The 24,179-nt window shown below is 35.6% G+C and overlaps 1 protein-coding gene across 1 annotated transcript in view; it reads left to right on the top strand.

The window, feature by feature from the left end:
* Positions 1-24,179, top strand: part of LOC138318399 (gephyrin-like) — a 93,999-nt gene that overhangs the window by 33,113 nt on the left and 36,707 nt on the right. The window contains exons 10-15 of the mRNA XM_069260720.1: positions 4,797-4,889; positions 6,900-6,955; positions 17,513-17,691; positions 18,271-18,424; positions 19,105-19,226; positions 21,688-21,775. Of these exons, the coding sequence (XP_069116821.1) occupies positions 4,797-4,889; positions 6,900-6,955; positions 17,513-17,691; positions 18,271-18,424; positions 19,105-19,226; positions 21,688-21,775 (692 nt within the window). The remainder of the gene's footprint in view (positions 1-4,796; positions 4,890-6,899; positions 6,956-17,512; positions 17,692-18,270; positions 18,425-19,104; positions 19,227-21,687; positions 21,776-24,179) is intronic.

Here is a 24,179-nt window from a genome sequence, read left to right as displayed (position 1 = left end):
CTTTGGTGCCGTGGTGTAGGGGTATATGATGGTGACATCTATATCAGTAGGTGCCCTTGAGACAGGCCGTGTCCTATGTCTCTATGTAGACCTCGTAACGACAGGCGAGGACTAATTAGATTAGCGAGGAATGTATGAGGAATGTGAACACTGCTGTCCCGATAGCTCTGTCATCACTGCATTGCACACAGGCATTGTCACAGTCACACTAACGCGACAAATGTTCCGCGTCTGATTATCACACTCCGGTTTATCTCCACTTAGTGGACGCATTTACGGGATGTGCTGTGGGAAATACTGCTAATTGTTGAGGTGTTTTGTGAGATTAAACATAATTGTCCGACGCTCCATATTGTCTTTCTTCTGAAGTATACGAAACATTCTGTCTTAATGAAGGGGCGATGTATAAGTAATAATATAATCTTATCCTGATAGCGAAACTTTCTGTCCTGATACATTTGTATCATGAAAACAACTCTAATTTTGATTTCATATTGTGTTAAAATGTGCGTTTTGTCCTTAATAGTTTATTGGCATACTTTTTGTCTCTCGTACTCAAGTATCCACGAAATTGTTTTTTCACATTGGTCGTTGCGTTTGATTCATGTATTCATGGTAAACTAATGTAACGAACTCTTTGAACTTTAGGCGCATAGCTGATTCTCTTCAACAGGTTTTCTGGTCTTTACGATGACCTCTCAGCGATTTTTATAAAAACATTCAGTGTTAATAATAATAGCAGTGTAGGGCGAATATTTTTAACGCACTCCATACCAGCCGGTACGTTTTAACACAAGTAAGCTATGTCTGCAATGTCAAGGCTATGGTAGTGTTAATGGCCGCAATATGGAACAGAGAGAGTCAATCACTCCAAGGTCGTAATCACGCTTCCCTTGACTAGAGGGTGCCACTGATAAATCATATAATGGCATCATAATCATTATGCTAGTTATCTACAAAGTGTCCATTGCCCTACACTTCAAACTGCTGTCAAGGAAAATAAGATGTGTTCTCGCTAAGTGAATCTACCCTATGTGTGTGATGTTTACTAAGCAAATTAGTGCAAAGGTTTTCATAAAAATGAACAGTTGCTTTGTAAAACATCATAAAGGCCGTAAAATGATCTGCAAATATCCATGTTAGTTTTTGGTCTCTCTTGAAATAGATTTAACAGCATCTTCTAAACTATGTCGTTATTGCATAATTCATTTAAGACAGTAAGTGCTTACTTTTACCTGGTATGTATGAAGAATTTAAGTAATTAAAAGATGTTTTAGAGGAATTCCGTTTGAGTGTAATCCCTGCATTCGAACACCTGCATATACACCGCTGTAATGTGCATTACTTACGGGATATTCGGCACAAATTGCAGAATTTCTTGAGTAAAGTTTTCAAACCCTCAAAATGTATTATTCTCATGAGACGTGCGAAATGGATAGTTACCCCAGAAATCAAGATGAAGGAGCACATTAGGTCAATTATACGTACTATACCTAACCTATGTGTACTGGACAACGTATGTGCTATACAGTTAGCCTTTTACGACAATGAAAACTATATGGATATACAAATGTAGCTAAATATATAGGTAGGAAAGAAATCCTATTATACATAGTCTATAATGGTTCTCTTTATATGTTTACGGTTATGACTTACACGTCAGGAAAACATTAAAAAAATGAAATAAACATACAAGTTATGTATCGCCTTTTTATTCAAATTGATTCATGATTAGCTTGCTTGTTTTAACGAACTTAACAAACTGCAAATCATCCATCTTTCTTTCATTTTATCAGTTCATGCTCTTCTGTCGCAATATATATTGTATTTACCGATAATATTATTAGTTGTCATCAAAGTGTAATGTTGCAGACAGCTGCAAAAATAAACATATCTTGCATTATATTCACTCCCCTGAAAACAACTTTACTATATGATTTCTTGATTTCTTCATATGGCGACCTATGCCATAAAAATAAATTCTTTGGGATATGAAATATTACATAAAATGATTTTCCAATTGGACCCTTCTGTATAATTTGTTAACACTTGAGTGACAAATCAAAAAGTGAACTGTCAGATCATCTGCAGCTGAATGACAGTGTCACAAAGTACCCCACGTCTAGCACGTGCGCCTCGTGCACCCATGCACAACACATACGACACTACCTAATGGAAAATCGTTATCGACTGATCTAGTTACACAAAACTCCGATATTTGTATTATTACACATTACATTTCCTTTTCTATTTATATCCCTATTATCTCAACATTTTCCCCATTGTGTTCTTCATTGACATTTTTTGGAGAAAATGAATAAATGAATGATAAATGTATTTAAAGAATATATTTTGTGTTATATAATAGCTTAAGGACATATTTTTTACCATTCCCTCCTAAAGCTTTCTAACTCTTACAAATGCTTTTTTTGTTTCACGATGAGAACGAATACTATTTTACCGTAAGCTCCCTGAGAAGATTCCAATACATTATACATTGTTAGAAAATGGTCCTGTGTGAAAAAGTTTGTTGGTAACTCTTTTATCATAAGGTTTTTTTTTGTTTTTTGTTTTTTATTTTTGCTTGTTTTGTTTTTGTTTGGCTTTTTTATTTTATTAAAATTTACATTTTTTATGTTCCGTAAATTTGCTAATTTCCCCATGTCTCTTCACATACAATGTATCTCGTTACATCTTCTTGAGATTTCTTCACTCGCAAACTAATCAAATTAGGCAGGAACAGAAAACGAATGCAAACCTGCTGTCAATTAGGCTTAAATTTGGGAAGGATTTGTTTTAAATGATACGTGCTTGATATTTATAAAGTGTTCATTTCGTATTGAGAATGGGTTTTGAAATGATATTGACATTATGTTAAGGTTCATATAACTGGATTTTGTAACACACACTGGGCCCTTAAGATGTTATTATACTGATTATCAGTGAAGGTGGAACTGGGGGTTCCGAATGGATGTCGTTTCTTGAAACTTTTAAAGCATAGCGACTGTTTTATTAAGCAAGGATATAACCTTCTTAATTTTGTAAATTTTCGTCAATACGTCATCTACATTATTATGTAATATATATATTAACATTGGATGAATTCAAACGTTTACAAGTAACATAAACACAACGAATGTTTTGTTTGTTTTAACAAGGTGCACTCATTCTTTAGTTTTGCAAACTTCATTTTCAATAATGAAGATATTTTTAAAGATGATAACTTCGTTTTCTTTCTGTAAATTTGATGACTGGTCTACTCTTGCTTTATCTTGAGTTTAATTAGCCTTTCATCATAATGTTTTTAAACAAGTGATTTTATAGAAGAATATCCGTAAATTATTCCGTGATAAACCTGTTACAGATGGGTTGATAATAAAACATATTTGGCACAGAATTCATTTAGTTTGTGTAATTCGATAATGAAATTATAATATAAAAAAGTCTACTGAGCTGCATACCTGGATTAAGTGGTTTTACACTGTGCTAGTCAAATGACGTGGTTAAGTAATATGTTACTACAAGTGGTGAATAGGTAGCGTGTCTGAAAGCATTGTAGTGATAGTATTTCGTACTTTTATTTAAGGAGTTATTTATTGTTTTACTCATGATGCATAGATTGTGTTAATTTTACCAGATGTCTATTTATAGAAATTTGTTGAAAGTGAAGGTCGTGTTCATTTGCTAGCTCTAGTGGTGTAATCAAAATTACTGATTTTCAAAATCAAATTATTATTTGAAATTATTCAAAAATAATTACAAGACTTTTATGCATTTGAAATATCAATTAATATGATATTTTTCACTTTGCTTTGAGAACTTTTCATTTCGTTGGAATATTTGCTTGCTTTGAGGTTTTTTTAACGAATACATGCATGATCAGGTTTACAAATGTTGGACTTTTAATTACTTTTAAAAGGATTTTATTGGAAGTTGCATGAGCATGTCGAAGCTTTTATGTATCATGCGGAAAGATTGTTATAGCAAAATGCCACAAGAAATAAATTTTGAGTTCTGATAGTTTTTGTTAATTTAACGTTATGCGGAGAAATATTATACATTCTGAATGCTTCAATGTTCTGACAACGAATCTCACAATCACGTTGTCAAAAGAAATAGAATGGAATATTAGAACCTTAACAGAGTTTTATGATAGGAGAAATGATACGTCTCAGATATTTGTACTCGAATTAAGCAGACGATCACATTTTCCAGCAATTTTATTAATGGGCATGAATGCATTTTGATTAAAATTGGACGTCAGATGTGTTTGTGCCCTGCAACTGTTACAGTAGTTAGTTAAAGTAAGAACAGGTTTAGTTGATGATGGGGAGTTAAACGATGTATGATAGATGATGTTCTAATATGTGTAATATATTGTTCTCGGTAAATAATAGGTTTAGTTGGTGACGAGTAGCCAAATTCATGCAACACTCTAAGCGTCTAATAATCACTAATAACTATCTGCCATATTTGGGTCATGAACAGGTACAACGAAGATTATCCGGACATTTTAACCACTTTGTCTCCGCATTGTAAATAAATATATGGGAGATACAAGCTAAACAAATGTTTTTTCAAATATTAACTTTTAGAAAAGGAACATGTGGTATCAGTTGTGTGATTATGTCGACAAGGAGTGGTTTGGTAATCAAAATTGTTTAAATACAATATATGATCGTTTTATACCTGATAACACGATTGTGTATTTTATGTCATTAAAAGTTCAGCCCAAAATGCGTTTATAACATTTGATAAAAACCCACATTCATTTAGAATCTGTTTGTATGTTGCAGCATGCATGGGACGGTTCCTAGCAGAAGACGTTTTTGCCAAAGATGCCTTGCCACCATTTCCAGCTTCTGTTAAAGATGGCTACGCTGTTATCGGTAAGACATTGACAAGTGCACGTTACCTTGTACACGACCCCAAAAATACACACAGCGCTATTGTAGTCTGCACGCACGATTAATGTTCATGATAATGGGGACATTTGCGACATAATTGTAAAGTGTTCTTCTTAAAGCTTCAGCTACCGACCTTTGTCATATTGCTGAACAGTAGGTTCACAAAAGTGATAAAATACGCAAGTTCATCTCAAGCGGTCTGTCATCAGACAGAGGATTAGGAGCAGAGACAGGCGCAAGTTTTCTACTTACAGTCCAACACTTGTTTTACCACAGTTGTCGGCGTTTGAGACCCACCACACATCAATGCATTCTTCCACCTTTTCAGTTGTAGCATAATGACAAGTTGATTTGTATATAACCAGGTACAAACATCTTGACTGGTAATAATATTTGTTTTGATTATCATTATCTGTGCTCTTCTGTAAAGTTTGCAGATCTTTTTGACTCAAACACCCGACAATAGTAAACAAAGCGCCGCTTAGATAAAAATAGTCTTAGGATCCGGTCGTTAGTATGGCGTTTGTCGGGCGGCAACACATGTACATAGCAGTGATATGTAATTTATGTTGTAATGTTATGTAGTATTTACATTACAAATAGGAATCCCTTATGATAGCTCTTCTTGTTATAAAAGTTAAGCCGGTATATGTTTCTTTCATTGTCGTTAAGTGATTAATAAGGGCTATGTTTTCGATGAAGCAGTGGACGCTTGCCCTTCTGGATCACTTGGCACTCCTCTTTTGTCCTATTTATTGTACATAACATGATCACGAAATATCAATGACTTCTTTTATCTAATCTTACAGAGAGGATAGTTATTGAAGTTTAAACTTGGTCCATTAAGCTTTTTTTAATTTTCGTGATATTTTCGTGACTGAAATAACCACTTTCACCACTTTTTGATTCCTTAATACTTTTTCCTCTATCAATACATACTCTAATCTTTATAGAAAATCAAAGATAAATTCTATTGCAATTACTTTGAAGTAAAACCCTAGCTTGACTGGACTATTTAAGAGTCTCCAAAGGTATATTTATTTCGTCCATATATTACCTTTCCATCTGAGTACTGACGTAGTAAAACGAAGAGAAGTTTCTCTGATACATCATAATGATATTTTGTCGCTTTTGAACATTTTGCGTTTAAATTTGAATTGATTTTCATGACAATGTTTCATATTTAACAAGTTATATATATGCTTACTTTAACATTAATTATAAATACGTAATTATATATATATATATATATATATATATATATATATATATATAATATGAGGTTGTCATTATTATCTTTCTTTGTTTTGGGACGGTCATCACTACGACAGGAAAACAGTTTTAAGTTATATCAATTTACTGCCGTCGAATACTGTGTGAAGGCGATTGGCCGATGCGAGTCAAGCCAGCAGTTATTAATTATCATCTTATGATTTTCAACATAATCATCAATCGTAATTAATCAGATGTATACTTTAATGACGTTCCCATGATTTTAATGTACTTTTTTTCTGTAATAATTTTAAAATTACCAATAGAAATTTTAAAATTACCAATAGGAATTTGATATGGAGGCATATTTGGTTGCCATAAGATTATGGCTTGCTCCTGAAGTAACATCAAAGAGTGCGGGTGGCTGTAAGGCACGGAACACTATTTGGCACTGTTGTGATACCAACATCTGTCGGCGTCCCACTTTGATGTGTACTCTGGTACGACGTAAAACATACAGCAGTCTGTTTTCGCTATACACGACCATTCACTTTATTTCACATTTTATTTCTAGCTATCCACTTTAATTAGGCCGTGATGTCTTTGATACTTAGAGTCTGGCTATATTACCGTTTTGTCTACCACAATGCTCAGCAGCGGTCTGCTATAACAGCTCAGCTTTATTGGGACAGACAGCGTCAACCGATCGCTTTAATGAAACTTTACTATTTAAATGTATTACCCTCATTCAAATAACACTATGATTTATCTAAATTTCAGCATCTGACGGAGAAGGAAATAGACTAGTTTCTGGGGATTCTACTGCCGGGGCTATGGTAAGGCCAATAGTTAGCACCTTGCAAGAATTTGTCTTTTAACTGAAAATAATGAAGTCAAAGTCATTTGTCCGGAGTTCCTGCCATGTGGCCAATCAAACGCGCCCCGGCATGACATCATACACATCATGCCTTTAGCTCTGCTGCTTACAGTAATATCACTTCAAAGAACACAGTCCCTACTTCGCTTTACTACGATTTGCTGGAATTTCTAGCACGTGCATTTTATAGATGTTCGGTATAGTTGTGGTCGGAGTGTTTGGAAACCATATACTTAATTATTGGTTTGTAAGAAAAACAACAAGGTTGTTTTTCATTCGTCGAGGCATAATTTAAAACACGATTAGTTAGATTGTGGCTGTGTAACTCCTTTGGATGAAAACGACTTTGGGTTGGTGGGTTTATATGTGTTTTGCTTTGTTTATCATTTAATGTATCACTTAATGAACGAACGGCTTTTGTAGCGTCATCGCTAATACCAACGTGTAGTTTCTACTCAATGTAAAGAGATGACCCGTTGTCAGTGTGTGACTGGACCGGATCTGCTGACATATGTCTCCGACAGTATTGTTCAGTGATATAGCACTATGAAATTATAGAGAGTGTCCTGCTATTAAGCAGCACGAATACATATCACAGTGTCCCAGACGTTTTGCTTTGCAGGTAGAGTGTTATAATTTTGCCTGTTGTCTCCATTCCATGATAGTAAAAAGCCGACTAAATGTTGGGTCTTGTCTCTTCTTCCTTGACACTCGGTCCTGTGAGGAAGACGCTGGGATCTGTCCTCTATTCCACTATGACAACATGAATATACTGCAGCCTCCAAAATTAGTAAGACATTAATATATGCAACGTCTTGTATACAGGGAAGTTCTTTCATAAATGACTCTAGCTGTTAAACCAAACCTACCCACCAACAATTCAGATATGTTACTCCCATTGCTGCAGTTTCTGATATTTTCTGGTCTATCAACACTGCCAGTCATTGTGTTACTGTACGCCTTGTCGTCGAGTACTACACCGTGTAGATTTATTTTAAATACCTGAGTCATCTCAGTTTCATGTCTAACGAATTAACAACATTGGTAATAGTTTCTCTTCTCTAGGCACTCGTGTTTATCTATTTAGGATTAAGCTAGTGTCCATACAGACCCTGTTACAATATCTACCCCAATTCATGGGGTGCACTTCAAGATGACGTGCGAGTACTTTTAATTTTATTCCGCTTTTTACGTAGATAGTCTTACCAGATGTGTTTTGATGTTCAGTGCTTAACCATAGACGATACTGTAAATCATCTTATTTCTGGTATTTCGCGAGCATGTCAATAATCCACAAAATACATCACCACATAGCAGTTTAAGTTGCAGATACAGTAGAACGTTTAAAACTGAAAACCGCAAAATGGAATTATTATGAAAAAGTTGTTTAGTATGATAACGCGAAAGTCAGTAGTAAATTTGAAATAGCGGGTAATATTAGAAATTTTCATGAAGCTTTTTGTGTTGTATTCTTGTGACAAAGATGTCAAAAGAAAATAATCATGAGACTTATATCGCTATTCTGTGGCTGATCGGATGCAGTCTGAATGCATTACGGTTACTATGCATTGTTCAAGTAAATTGGCATGTGTGATATGTAATGAAATCAAATGTTGATCAATGAGTCAGGCCTATGTCGGTTGAATGGTTAGTTACACGTGTAACGAACTTAACATGTATAAAATGTTCATGTTTTGTACGCGAAGTCTGTAATAACTGCCATCTATCTGACAGTGTCTGTTAAGCTCATTATTTTTATTTGTGTCTGGTCTTTACAGCGCGACACTGTTCGGATCAAATTTTCCAAACAGCCGAAATGCGTTTTGTTGTAATGGTTATTTCAGAAATGACTTTACACGATGTTGCGCGGTGTGATATACCTTGGACATCAATTTACTATTATCATGATAAATTCCCATCTGATGTAAAATAAACATCTGTCCGAGTGTGAACGTAATTCCTTATACTGTTTTGATGTAATATCAAGTAATGGGTTTTGCATATTGATTTGACTGGGAAAAGCCCTTTAAAAACAGCTTGTATGGAAAATATTGGGAAAGTTCAAATCCTATAGTCTGTTACTTGCCATTGTCCAATTAGTACTGTCCTGTGTGTGTACAAATTAAAGATACAGGTTACTGATGAGGTGTTAGGAATAATGCTTTTGACGTTATATTTTCTGGTTAAAAAATTGTTTTCTAGAAGAATGGCAAAATATTTCTCACAAAACTATTGCTCGCATTATCATGATACTACTTTTATTTTATAGAACCTTATTGCAATATAGTAGTGTTAACAGTAATTAAATCTAATACTATGTGACTTAAACATGGAATGGATGTTGGGGGGGGGGGGGGGGTTTAGGGGGGAGGGAGGATACAACTAAGAGACGTTATTCGGTGTGTTTTAAGAACGCTCGATCAAAGGGCACTTCTGTGTTAGCACATGAAGAAAACATACTAAACACGTGCATGATTTACACGGTTCTGTATAAAATATAGCTATGTAGTGGAGCCCCTACCCTCTACCCTGTCACGTTGTTGTTATATATAGTTTGTCTCTAATCCACAATATTGGTCTCATGGTCCCAGACTATGATGATACTCATATATTGCTAAGGCGTCTTAGTATTTTATTCTTTCTTTAATAGGACTGTTAAGACAACCAACGTGCCTACAATAATTATATCATAGCGTCTTGTCTTAAAGAACACCTGTTTGCTTCTATTTTCCAAAAAAATAATTTACTATTAAAATGTTAGTAGTTACTGAGATATTTTAGCATGGTTGTTTTAGTTGGACAGTGATATGATGAAGTCTTTGTTCTCCAGCACACAAAACCGTTACATAATGACGCCATTGAAGGTAGAGCGTTATACACCACTTATTTATTACATTGTCAGAACCTACGGCTTCCTCAACTGGAGCAACAAATCTTCTGACTTCGGCGTTAATCGGTGGATGTTACAAATCGGCAGCATAATTAGAACTTGATGTAATTAAGACATCTCTAGGTGGACTAGTTATGCTACTTTTCCCTTCTGACACCGGTAGTTTTAAGTACATTTCACAAATAATGACGATCACACGAACACGGCGTTCCGGTGGTTCCCGGTGCGGTCTCACGATCGTTGAAAATTAGACAAGGAAGCCAACATTTCTGTAGACAATTGATTTATGCTGAGTTGAGTGGTACAAGTTGTCTACACTATTTCCTGAATGCATAATTTCTGTAATTCCACCAATTGGATAACCGCTGAGTTATGTCCCTTTATTTCCTTGTTCAACATGAAGACAAAATATATTCTTCACTTATTCATCCTATACTTTAGGCCCATTTGATAAAGTTGTATGCTAGCTTAATCGTTAATTTTCTATTCCATCTCCATCAGAGTTATCTGCCCATTTCTTTAAAAATATAACGTTTTGTTCGTAAACACATGACGTCACAATCAGTGCCTATCTGCAAAGGAGTCAACTCTGTTATACACAATATGCAGGATTTTGTTTTACTTATAAGGTACTACATACATTCAATTCAATGTATTTCGATTACTTTTAAACATTGATAGATAAAGTCTAAACGTTAACTATGATTGTTAATGTAATAATACGTAGTAGAGGTTGTATATGTTTCTAAAACGCTTAGCAAGATGTTCATACCAAAGAATAAAGATACTCTTGTTAACTCTGATTGCATAAAGATATGAATATATGACATTATAACTTCAAGGTGGATCATAGCATTGATACACCATCGCCAATTACATGGGAAGCATTTAGATGTTTTATTAGTTGAGATAGAAGATATCTACTCTAGTATGATATAGTTTTGATATTTCGCAAGAAGCTTGAAAAAATAATGAATGCATATTTGAAACAGCATCATAATGCAAAATGAAAGCTATTAACCCATGACATACGGAAACGTAATGAAGCTACTTGTTGAAAGTAATACAGAATTTAACCTTGGCGTTCTGATCGACATCGGACGTATAAGTAGGTTATGACCGCAATCGTAACTGCGCAACATCATAACCAAAACGATATTAGAGTAGATCCAAACCACCTTAATATGTAAATATGATAAGGTCATTCGTTTTGAGAGGGACATAATGTCAGTTGATATGTCACTACATGAATACATGTTTCATCAATGGATCTGCGCTGTCATCTTATGGAATGGTTTACGAGAAATCCATGTAAAGACGGACACAAGCTTTTAAATCACATTTTGTTTATGCTCTGCAAATATCCTCATTGATGTTCTTTGACAGCGTTGAAAGAAAAGCCTCCAAACACTGGATCAAAGGTTGTGTGACACTTTGATAAATACGGAGCGTTTGCAGCAGTTCCCTTGTCCGTAGCGGCAGAAGACGTATATTCTTTTTTTTTTCTACCGATTTATAAAGTGTTAGTTTCATTACTTTTTTTGTTCGGGTAAAAACCATGGCTTGCCGTCAATCGTTATTACTTTAATAAAACACACCATCCTGTTTATTTCTTTACTAAGGGAACGTTACCAGTGTAGTTAAGAGTAATTTTGTTTTGGCAGTTGCTTTCCCGTCAACACACCTTTTCGTTACCTACATGTATTTGTAGTTAAACGAATTCATATGAAAGCTGTGTATGCTATTTATATGGTAGCAAAGAAATATTAACCTCGTAACGTATTGTTTCCGGTATAAAACAACGTATGGAATGCATGTATATTTGTGAGATAACCCATGATAAATGTTGTTTGATTTTTTTCCCATGCAATATAAAGTTGATTCGTTATAAGCCTAACAATTATTACCATGTTAACCTTTTTGCCACCTGGTAATTGACGCTGGTTTGACCTAGATATGTAGTATCGGTGCTTTACGCTGGTTTGACCTTGATATGTAATATCGGTGATTTATGCTGGTTTGATATGTATTAATATCTACGATTTACGCTGGGCTTACCTAGATGTGTAATATCGATGATTTACGCTGGTTTGACCTAGATATGAAATATCGGTGATTTACGCTGGGTTGACCTAAATGTGTAATATCGGTTATTTACGCTAGTTTGACCTAGATATGAAATATCGGTGATTTATATATACGCTGCTTTGACCTAGATATGTAATATAGGTGATTTACACTGGTTTGATCTAGATATGTAATATTGATGATTGACGCTGGATTGACCTAGATGTGTAATATCAGTGATTTACGCTGGTTTGATCTAGGTATGTAATATTGGCGATTTACGCTCGTTTGACTTAAATATGTAACATCTGCGCATGCGTCCTCGATGGAACACCTGGTCTAACACGATTTTAGGTCACCTGAGACGAAGTTTGACGCTGGTTTTACCTAGACATTTACAATGTAATATCGGCGATTTTCGATGGTTTGACCTAGATATGTAATATTGATTATTGACGCTGGTTTGTCCTAGATAGATAATATCGATGATTTACGCTGGTTTGACCTAGATATGTAATAATGATTATTGACGCTGGGTTGTCCTAGATAGATAATATCGATGATTTACGCTCGTTTGACCTAAATATGAGACATCTGCGCATGCGTCCTCGATGGAACACCTGGTCTAACACGATTTTTAGGTCACCTGAGACGACCTATTCTAATCGCCTTTTATCCGTCGTCGTGCGTCGTGCGTCGTATGTCCGTAAACAATTTACATTTTCGCTTTCTTCTCAAAAACCGCTGAAGCAAATTCAATGAAATTTTGCACAAACCTTCATAGGCATAAGGCCAATCAAAATTGTGAATTATATGGTCCCCACCCCTGGGGGCTGTGGGAGGGGCCAAAAGGGGTAAAATTGACTATAATTTCAAAAATTTTCTTCTCCACTCACAGATGTGATGGAATCAAATACTCTTCATAGATAGAAAGGTCTAAAGGTCCTTTACAAATATTGTGAATTATATGACCCTGGGGTATCAGGTTTCCCCTTGGGGAGGGGGTTAAGTTTACTATAGTTTATATAGGGAAAACACATTTTTGAGCATTATTGGGTCATTTGTAAAAGGAAATGAGTCAAATGTTGTCAGAATTATCCCTATGAAATGGCCATTGAATCATATAAACAAATTTTCCATGACTGACTCCCAGGGGCCTTAGGGGTGGGGCCAAAAGGGGTCAAATAAGCTAAAACTTCAAAAATCTTCTTCTGAAATTCTGGAACTGGTAGAATCAAATACTCTTCATAGATGGAAAGGTCTTAAGGTCCTTTACAAAAAAATGTGAATTATATGACCCTGGGGTCTCATGTTTCCCGTGGGGAGGGGGGCAAGTTTACTATAGTTTATATAGGAAAAACACATTTATGAATAACATTTGCTTATTTTAATTGAGTTAGAATTATTAGCCTGAGATAGGTCGACCCCTCGGGGCCTTAGGGGCGGGGCCAAAAAGGGTCAAATAGGCTAAAACTTCAAAAATCTTCTTCTGAATTCACAGACTTGATGGAACTAAATACTCTTCATAGATTGGAAGGTCTTAAGGCCCTTTACAAAAATCGTGAATTTCATGGCCCTGGGATCTCAGATTTTTCCCTGGGGAGGGGGTCAAATTTACTTAAGTCTATATAGGAAAAACACATTTATGAACATTATTTGCTTAGTTTTAATAGGAAATGAGTCAAACTGGGGTAGACTTATTAGCCTGAAATAGCATTTTAACACCATATCCATATTAGTCCTGGCTGACCCCCAGGGACCAGAGGGGCGGGGCAAAACTGGGTCAAATGGCTAAAATTTCAAAAACTTCTGCTGAATTTTTGAGCAAAGCAAATTGGAAATTTTAAGCATAAGGTTTGTGTTGCAAATTGGTTAAGCAGCATAATACACTAACTATCCAAATGAAAAACAAAAAATAAAAATTCTATTACGAAAGTTCAACTTTAAAGTTTATTTTAATTCGTAAATATTTTTTATAGATTTGAACCAATTTTGGAATGCCCTTTCTGTAGCAGCACTCAGGTGACCGTCAAGGCCTCTTGGGCCTCTTGTTTCAAATAGTATTTGTCCTCGTCATTCCTTATTGAGTTTTGGTATTGCTGTCGTCGTCTGTTTATCGATTTCTATTTCCACGTGGGTATAAATATATATGAAATGTAATGCAAATCAGACGGGTTCGTTTTCAATGAACCAAACCAATATATAACCCCCTTTTGAAGTATTTGAGTGTATAATTTTTATTCTTCGCATACTATATTGAATAGCGACAGCATTAACAGAAAACTGACGAAGACTACATTATAAAGACAGTATCTAGAATGAGACAATACGTCCTTATCATTTGAAGTATTTATTTATATAAAATAATTCTTTTCCGAATTTTAAAACTGATAACGACATGTATTTATCACATTGTCCGCCTGAAAGTCAGTGACTTTTAATATATATACATGTCACTAGGTGAATACAACCTAGGGCGTATTTCATTGCGTGGACATTCATTGTGACGCTATGACTGTACGCCAGTAAACAATGACATGACGTAAGGATTGTAGGACAATGTGACAAAATGGCAATATTCACTAAATTCTTCAATACATTTTGTAGCTCGCAAAAATAATGATAAAAAATGTAAGGAAATAATCATAAATTATCGGGAAATATGTAGAACAAGCAATTAACAGGAGAATAACTTGAAGGATGGATGGCTTAGAGTCGTTTAATAAGATGTTGTATGCGTTGGTGTTTGGAAAATATGTAATTATATACACTCCATTTAGATTAGTCATCTCTAATAAACAAATGGTATTTCGATCTTTGACGTTTAGTAATCGAATCATTTCCGGTTAAGTTTGTAGATTAACTCATTTGCATTTAATTCAATTATCTAAATATCATGTATATTAGGAACGATTAAAGAGATCAAAACTATTGTCTAACGTTTATTGTGCAGAACGAGTTTGATATTCGATGTATGAATGATTTATAACGTTGTCGTGACTATTTCGGATATGATTGAATTCCATGGTAATTAGACTTTTTCAAAATGTATGATGATATACGTGTTGTTAAACACTATGGATGACATAATGTTTTTCCCGCGTGATATGGGACGTTTATCGTGTTCAAACCCTTTTTGCCTTATTGACATCCTGCTGTCTGCCTTAAGCCTTCTGAATTGTCAATTTTAAAGTAATGTTTCCAATCGATTTTGATAATTAATGTCATGTAGCATTTAGGAAATGAAAAAAATTCTTGTCACGATTCAGTGTCCTCTTGTATGAGTCGTTTGATTTCTAAACGTATCTGAACAATAATATTTGAAGCGTGACGCATGCATATTTGCATAAATGTCATCTACTTATTATTCAATGGTTTATATTTGTGAAAAAAAACTTACTATGAGTATAGCGACTATATTCCGCTACACGTGCATATGAATCTTTGGGACTGTTCGATTTATTTTTTATTTTTATTTGATTTTTTTTAAATGGCCATACCGTTAAATAGTGAGTTTGATTAAGAATTAAATAATGCCGTGCTCTAGAACATTTCAAAAATACTTTACTTTGATCGTCCTTTAATGACATCGATCAAACATAGAGGAAAATCATTTTCTGTTAATGTCACCTGTCGAAATATTGTGCCCGTTTCGATTCAAAGGTTTGGGACATATTCCACCGGGACAACGAAATAAGCCATTCAAAAAATTTTCGACCTCAAATAGACATTTATTTGAAGGATATTTCAAAGTCCATTACCTTTGAAATTTACTTGAATAAACAATTTCTTCGCCGCAAAGATTTAAAAAAAATGGTTTGATGAATTTCACGCCAAAGGGTATTATTTGGAGAAAAAACATACAAATTCATGTAGTGACAATTTACCATTGGTTATTTAGAAGAATTGAAGAAAGAACTATCGAATCAGTACACCTAGGTTTGCTTCGATACGCTAGGAACAAGGATAGTTGATACTATCTCTAAAACGATAGCCGTTAGATGTTTCACTGTTTTGACTCCAGTTCGCAGAGTGTAGTCTAAATAGCAAAAGTGTTTCCAGAAACGGCAACAAGACCGTGGAAGCATTTATTATGACGTTACGTTGTGGCAAAATTCTCTGTGGTTATGTAGTTCCGACATAAATAACTTGTTATTACTACGGACCTGGTTTGTTGATACTTTTGAAATGTTTAACTACACGTGTAAGACAGGTGCCCACACAGAATTTACTGTAGAATTACAACATTGATTTTAGCTGAGCTAACCTAACGTGATACATAAAACATATTTAAGGGTATACAAAATAACAAAAATGTCTGTTGGCAATAAAGCAGAGAAGTATTGTACAAATAGGCTTTCAATACATATGGATTGTGGTCTTTAGTTACACTTTGTTCTTAATTGACTAACGTAGACTGTCCTACTATAGCACAGGCGTTAGTCGAGTTTAGGTGTCAGGTATTTCATCGCTAACCCATTAGCCATCTATTGCACTGTGATTTCGAAGAGATCATGAAACTTATCGTTAGTCGATGTAGTTTCTAATAAATGTTAAACTTTTCCCAAAATTAAAAAAAATAGTGAATGAAAGGTAAATTAAAGACCAATTGACCGTCGACGTTTTGAATTTTGGAGATGCTTTTTGAAGTTAAAGTGTTTTACGCGAACATTTTTAATTCATTGATATCTACTTTTTCAATCAATTGAACCAACCCTCACATGTAAACATGTTTCATGAAGACTTTAATAGATATGATAGGCGTTGAATATCTATTCTATTCCACTATAATGTCAAGTTTATTCCCATTAAAATAATGACTTCATAACTGTATAGCATGATATGGTTTTGGATACATTTATTTGTGCTTTCAAATTAATTATTTCCAGAATAGAGACATGCGTAGGTAGCAATGATTCGCATGCTTTCTTGTTGATTTTCATTGTCGTGGTCTTTATTGAATTCAGTGAGATCTGAGCTTCTGTCATGTCGGTCAGTCAGTGCTAACATGATGTTCAACATCAATAAGTTCATGTTACATTGAATAGTGTTGTCATAAATATCATGGAAATAAGCAAACCTTTAACGTCTTTAATTATATTTTATAAGTACTTTATGAATATGGAAATCAATCGGGTTACCTGTCAAAATATTTTCAATGTCAAAGGTTAAAAAAATATCGATTAAATAAAAGTTACACCCATATTGCTGACTTGGTATATACTTATATCGCCACGGGCTATTGGTGTTTATTCGTTATTTTGGTATCCCTTAATTAAATTCATCATATCCTCACATTACGTTAAATAATATCAATTATATTTTCTATTTATATTAAGGAATGTAGACCGAAATGGATGAATCTGATTGCAATTTCTGTCGACACATCAATCAATTACAACTCCATGCGTGTTATCCCGACATTTAGAATGGAATTTGCAGCAGTCTTAATTTCAATACTTATTTTAGCAAAATGCTTCATGTGAGATGTACTTTTCATCAATCGGCCTTTGAACAATTTGTGTGAATTTAGCGAACGAGTGGCCTTGTCTTTTTCAGCCTGATGGTATTGTTAAGCCTGGTTACTGTGTACGGATCAACACAGGTGCCCCCTTACCCCCGGGGGCTGATGCTGTCGTTCAGGTTGAAGATACTCTGTTAGAACGTCATGCAGACGAAGGGAGAACAGAGCTAGAAATCAAAATTATGAGAGCTCCTAAAGTGGGTCAAGACATTAGGTAGGTTGTCTGGATGTCATTCAACGGATTGTTGCTGTGTTTCAGGTAGTGATATGTATCTGTTTAAGCACACTGATATTCGGATAATTTGACAAAGAATAGAGATTAATACCTACTAAGTGTTGCTACTTATTCTTATTATGAATATATTAGGGGATCATGTTCTTTACTAATGATAGGGTTTGTGCTTCACCATCCTTAAGAAGGTACTAATTGCTGTAATCAAGATCTCTCAAAATGATTTTCGACCAATCCTTAAATCCTGATAATTGATAATCTCTGTATCATATATGAAAAAACCAAGCTAAAAACTCAAAACATTGATCCATATCTCTTGATAAGTGTACATGTTAACCTGAGTATATGTGGATATGTGAATAAGTGCAAGGATAATATAGGTTATAATTATTTTCGAATTCCTCATGTCTTTGGTCCCTTTATGTTTAAAAACTACCCACGAAAAGTGCGAAGCAAACATAAATGAATGATTATATTTGTGTTCGTTAAATTGAATTCTGAAATCGATTTTTATATCAGGGCTGTTAAGATGTATGATATAGCATAAGGCTAATTTTACAGACCCGTTGGTTCCGACATTGCTGAGGGAGAAAAGGTTCTATGTAGGGGACAGAAGTTAAGTCCGTCGGAATTAGGACTGCTGGCAACTGTAGGTGTTACCCACGTAAAATGTTTCAAACAACCACTCGTCGGGGTTATGTCTACTGGAAATGAGGTAAATATACAATTATCAAGTGCTCCAACCAACTACTCATCAGGATGATGTGTACTTAGAATGAGGTAAGTACACAAACGTTAAGCCATTCAACCAATCACTCATTAGGGTAATGTCTACTGGAAATGAGGTAAGTACACAAATGAAGCGCCCCAACCAACTACTAGGAATGATGTACGTACACAAACTTGAAGTGTTTGAAATTACAACTTGTCGTTGTGAGTACTTTTTGGGAACCTAAGCAAATCCATTGTTTCAGCCAATCACTCGTTAGGGGTTGCTGCTGGAACCCAGGTAAGGAATCTACTTGGCAATAAAGCACTTGTCAACACCATGTACGTTGGGAAAGAACTCAAGGTTGCATTAACTTGCAAAGGGGTCGAACGCTAGGACAAATGGTTTGAAACAAACACTTACGTGGTCATTAAAAGTGCAAATAAATGAGGATAGCTTAATGCAAAAAGTAGGTTGACGAATATTAAATAAAACATAAAATAGTTGTAGTCCGGGTTATAAGTTATGATGATATCACGGGTATTGATTTGGTCAGTTCACGTAATTAGTGTAATGTAACTTACTAATTTTGATAAAAAGGTTTTGCTGTGTCTTTTTATGTCCAATTATGTAGTCTAAATTTACAAGTAGTTTTAATTTCCGTTTACGTCACATGTATTTGGCAGCTGCTGGAACCGGGCGAGGCGTTAAAGGAAGGCAAAATTCGAGACAGCAATAGGACCACCCTGATAGCCCAACTACAGGAGCATAACTTCCCGGTCCTTGACCTTGGTGTGGCGAAAGACAGGTACTTTGATGGTCATTAGGCCTGAAAATATAGCAGTTGTGGGGATATTGTCGATAATATCATCGATACGAATTGAAAATCAAGCTAGTATAAATTGATTTATGGCAGCAGCGAATCAATTTATTTAGAATTAAAAGAGGTTTGATACCGTGGTGAAGTCACATCCTGCTTGTTTTGTTTGTTATACATAAAGTCAATATATATGGCGAACGTATTGTTGCATTTGATAACTATTGCTTCCATTCCCGAAATACTGTACGTAAATATCTTGGGAGGTAGGGCATATAAAATCGCTCTCTGGACTAGACACAAATTCACTTCCCATACAAAAATGTAATCAGGCGTTGCGGAAAAAAAATCCTGATAACAACACATCTTTTGCGCTAATAATTTCTGACGTAAATTGGCTAGTTTTCTAATATCACCTTTACTGTGTTAATATATCGTTCTCTATAGGTCACCTTTGAGTTATGTCTTTTTCTATACCAGCTGCTTGTTATTGACATCCTTAACTAATGTCGGGGTTTCTATTATGTTTGTTTTTCACAAATTGTGAAAAAATATTTGAACACATGTCCTGATGGTTTGATTATTGTTACCCACATTAACATTTCCTGGGGTTTTGCTGTCTGTGTGAGAATATATTCAAATACATAAAATATCATTTACAATATGTACAACCTATTTTTTTATAAACGGCCACACACAACAAAAAACAAGCGCATCAAATGATTTTATCAAGCTGTACATAAGAGATAGTCATACTGCTCACACATGAATTGCACTAAAACCATTTAGTTAAGACGTTATCTTTCTTTTTAATGAGGATTTTCTAATACAAATTTGAAGTGATATACCATATATTAATGTTTCACTATAAAGTATATGAAAACGACGACATTATCTTATCTGAAGTGCTTGGATTTTAGTGTTCGATTTATGGAAAACATAATTTGAACAGAAAACTCACTAATGCACTGTGCTATAGAATCAATTGATACATAAATGGCTAAGGCAAAATACCACCAATCGTCCACCAAACGAACATTGTTACTTACTAGTTTAAATTAACTCGGTGTTCTCATGTTCATACTCAGTCATATAAATATAGTGATAACAATAAAAAAAACATTATTGGTAGCGTTAAGCCGTCCAGTCATCTGACATAAACGGGTGATTATAAATGTCTTTCGATCGTATTACGTGTTTTATCGTGAACATATATGGCAGCGGGATCCCGGATGATAAGAGCAGGTATATGTCTTAAACACTAAAAGAGAGTTATCATAGATTGTTCAATTATACTATATAAGGGAGACTAGCCACAATACAAACAAAAATGGTGAAATCATTTTTTTTTCTCCAGAGCAATCGATCACGTGAGACATAGGCGATTTTAACACTTGATCAGATGCCGCACATACTCCACACCTCTGACAGTGCATCGCCCTATTTGTTAAAGTAAGACGGGATTTCCTCCGGTATCGACGTACCAAACACCACCTTGCATGGTGACATAGAATCAAGAACCGCCTAGTTGACATAGATCCTGCTAGGTACTACACATTAGGGGTGTTATACCACGAGAAGGTGGACATCGGTATAGACAGCTAAGAACGAACCACCAAGGACGTCATTCTGCCATCGGTCAGTCAATTTTACAGAATCACCCTCGCTGGGGTAGTGAAGGACCAAACTGCCATTGAAACTTCTGACAGACCATTGCAGCCACCAGTGACAAAGTTTAAATGTTCAATTATCATTTTGATAGAGATAATCCTGTTTCAAACTAACAAAATAAATACGCTTATTTTATTTCGCTCTAATGTAAAACCAAATCCGAAGTCGTAGTTAACACCACTCGGTAATGAAATCAGCACCTCAATGTAAGAAGAAAATGCCTTGGTGAACATTGACCATATAAATATATCATATAACATAGTAGGAACGTCTGTTTATTTTCATCCTGGAATAAACTCCGCATAATATCTGTAACAAATGTAAACTAAATTAAAAAAATAGATAAAATGTTATGTAAATATGTATTTATAGATATAAAGTGCACTGTTGATACTTTCCTTAATAACGGTATGCGTATCAGATTTTGTTACAAAACCGTCAGGTTTTCACAGTACCTATCGAAGACCTCTCTCATCAGCAAGTAGCTTTGAGGGTATAGGACACTCATTCACACAGAGACAACTCTTGGGAAGGGTGAGACCATTCCACTTAGAACTGTAGACACTTTGACAACTTCTACATGGCCACTTCAACCAAACACACTTACGCGCCCTTCAGGCACACTGTTGGGGAATATTAAACAGCCTTGCAGACGACATCTGTTGACAGCTGTATGACCACAATTCGGTCAGGAAGCGTTAAGCGATTGCGTGAAGATTTTATAAGGTGATATGTGCGTTTATGATAAGTGTTATATTGATATCCTTTTATGTCGTTTTAGCCCCGATAGCCTTCTGAAGTTGATCAAATCATCACTGGAGAAAGTCGATGTGATCGTGACCTCGGGTGGTGTATCTATGGGAGAGAAGGTAAATTGTTGTGTCAGTTTAAGGATAAGATAAGCATTCCGAAAACATATTCATTAAGATATTAGAACTAATTAAAATACCTGCTGTTGATATGAAATAATCAAGGCCCATGTCCAGTTCGTTAACACGAATAAAATATCATCGAGTTTCTTCATAAGTTTTCGATGTGTTATAGCATAACATATCAACCACTTGGCGGCAAAGAGACTGTCCTGTTTATTTTTCATTATTAAATTATGTCTCGAAAGACATACGTTTAGCACTATATAACGCATTCAAATTCGTATTCGAACGTTTTTTATATTTAACTTATCTTATCAACATGTGCCGGAATGTTAATATGCAGTGGTATTGGGTACTTGCAAAAGTGTTAACAACGTATAGTATCCATATTATCATAGGAGTCCTCGTGTCATGACACGCCACTCAATGAACATTTTATTGGCCTTCGCGGTACGAAACATTGTTCGTTATTTTAGAAAAAAATGAAGAGAACGTGGAAATGCGATCTCGCATACTATCTAATTAAAAACGTATCTTTTCGATTCATATCTTCTCCGCATGCGCAATATCCGGTATGCTTCCGGTGTATTTGATTCCAATCACCTTTCACCTGCTGCTGATTGAGCATAATCAGATTTCAGGATAGGTGTGCTGTATTATTATTAAATCTGACAACTCCTACAGTGCGACATATAATAAATTGGCTACTACATTGCTGTTCAATTTTAATGATACCTGACACTTGACTTTCATGAACCTCTAGTCGGTAACTTGTGCCGTGAAGTAGGCGATATGATACATATGTGATGGCGTCTAATCATCTAGGAAATTCTGTAAAATTAGGTTTACAATAAAATGAAATGTATATAATCCATAACAAAATAACTGAACTGTACTAAATGTTTGGAATCATTCGATAAAAAAAATTATTACACTTAATTGCACAATCAAGCCGAAACTTTAATCTGGTGAAAATAAAAATTTCTTCATCTTTAGCTCACCTGGCCCGAAGTTTTGCATATATTGTAACCAAATTTGGCCAGAAGCATCCTTAGGGGAAAGGGAATAAAGTTTGTATAAATTTTGGCTCTGACCCCCCAGGGGCAGGAGAGGTGGGGCCAAATAGGGGAAATAGAGTTAAATCCTTTAAATCGCTTCAAGTCATAGAATTCTGCATGGATTGTAACCAACTTTGGCCGGGAACATCCTTGGGGGAAGGGGAATAGAGTTTGTATAAATTTTGACCCTGACCGCCTGGGGGCAGGAGGGGCAGGAGGGGCGGGGCCCAATAGGGGAAATAAAGGTAAATCCTTTAAATCGCTACTAGTCATAGAGTTCTACATGGATTGTAAGCAAATTTGGCCAGAAACATCCTTTGTAGAAGGGGAATAGAGTTTGTATAGAGTTTGGCTCTGACCCCCTTGGGGATAGTGGGACGGGGCCCAATAGGGGAAATGGAAGTAAATCCTAATTGCCACTTTTAAAAGAGTTTTGCATAGATTATAACCAAATTTGGCCACAAACATCCTTGGGGGTAGGAGAAGAGAGTCTGTATAAATTTTGGCCCTGACCGCTTCGGGACAAGAGGGGCGGAGCCCAATAGGGGAAATAAAGGTAAATCCTTTAAATCGCTACTAGTCATAGTGTTCTACATGGATTGTAACCAACTTTGGCCAGAAACATCCTTTGGGGAAGAGGAATAGAGTTTGTATAAAGTTTGGCTTTGACCCCCTTGGGGTAAGAGGGACGGGGTCGAATTGGGGAAATAGAAGTAAATCCTTTAAATTGCCACTTTTCTAAGAGTTTTGCATGGATTATAACCAAATTTGACCACAAACATCCTTGGGGGTAGGAGAAAAGAGTCTGTATAAATTTTGGCTCTGACCCCCCCCCCCCCCCGGGGGGGGCAGGAGGGTTGGGACACAATAGGGGATATAGAGGTAAATCCTTTTAATCGCTACTTGTCATATAGTTCTACATGGGTTGTAACCAAATTTGGCCAGAAACATCCTTTAGGGAAGGGGAATAGAGTTTGTATAAAGTTTAGCTCTGACTATCCGGGGGCAGGAGGGGCGGGGCCCAATAGGGGAAATAGGGTTAAATATTTTATATTGCTACTTCTCTAAGTGTTTTGCATGGATTGTAACCAAATTTGGTCAGAAAAATCCTTCGAGGAAGGAAAAGAGAGTTTTTATAAATTTTGGCTTAGACCCCCCGGGGGCAAGAGGAGCGGGCCCTAATAGGGGAATAGAGGTAAATTTTTTAAATCGCTACTAGTCATAGAGTTTTGCATGGATTGTTGGTCACAAATATCCTGGGAGGAGGGGGAACAGATTTTGTATAATTTTTGGCTCTGACCCCATGGGTTAAAAAGAATGGGGCCCAACAGAGAAATTAGAGT

The sequence above is a fragment of the Argopecten irradians genome, chromosome 3, assembly GCF_041381155.1.
Source record: "Argopecten irradians isolate NY chromosome 3, Ai_NY, whole genome shotgun sequence".
NCBI lineage: Eukaryota > Metazoa > Mollusca > Bivalvia > Pectinida > Pectinidae > Argopecten > Argopecten irradians.
The sequence above is the reverse complement of the archived record's forward strand: the minus strand, read 5'-3'. Positions and strand labels throughout refer to the sequence as shown.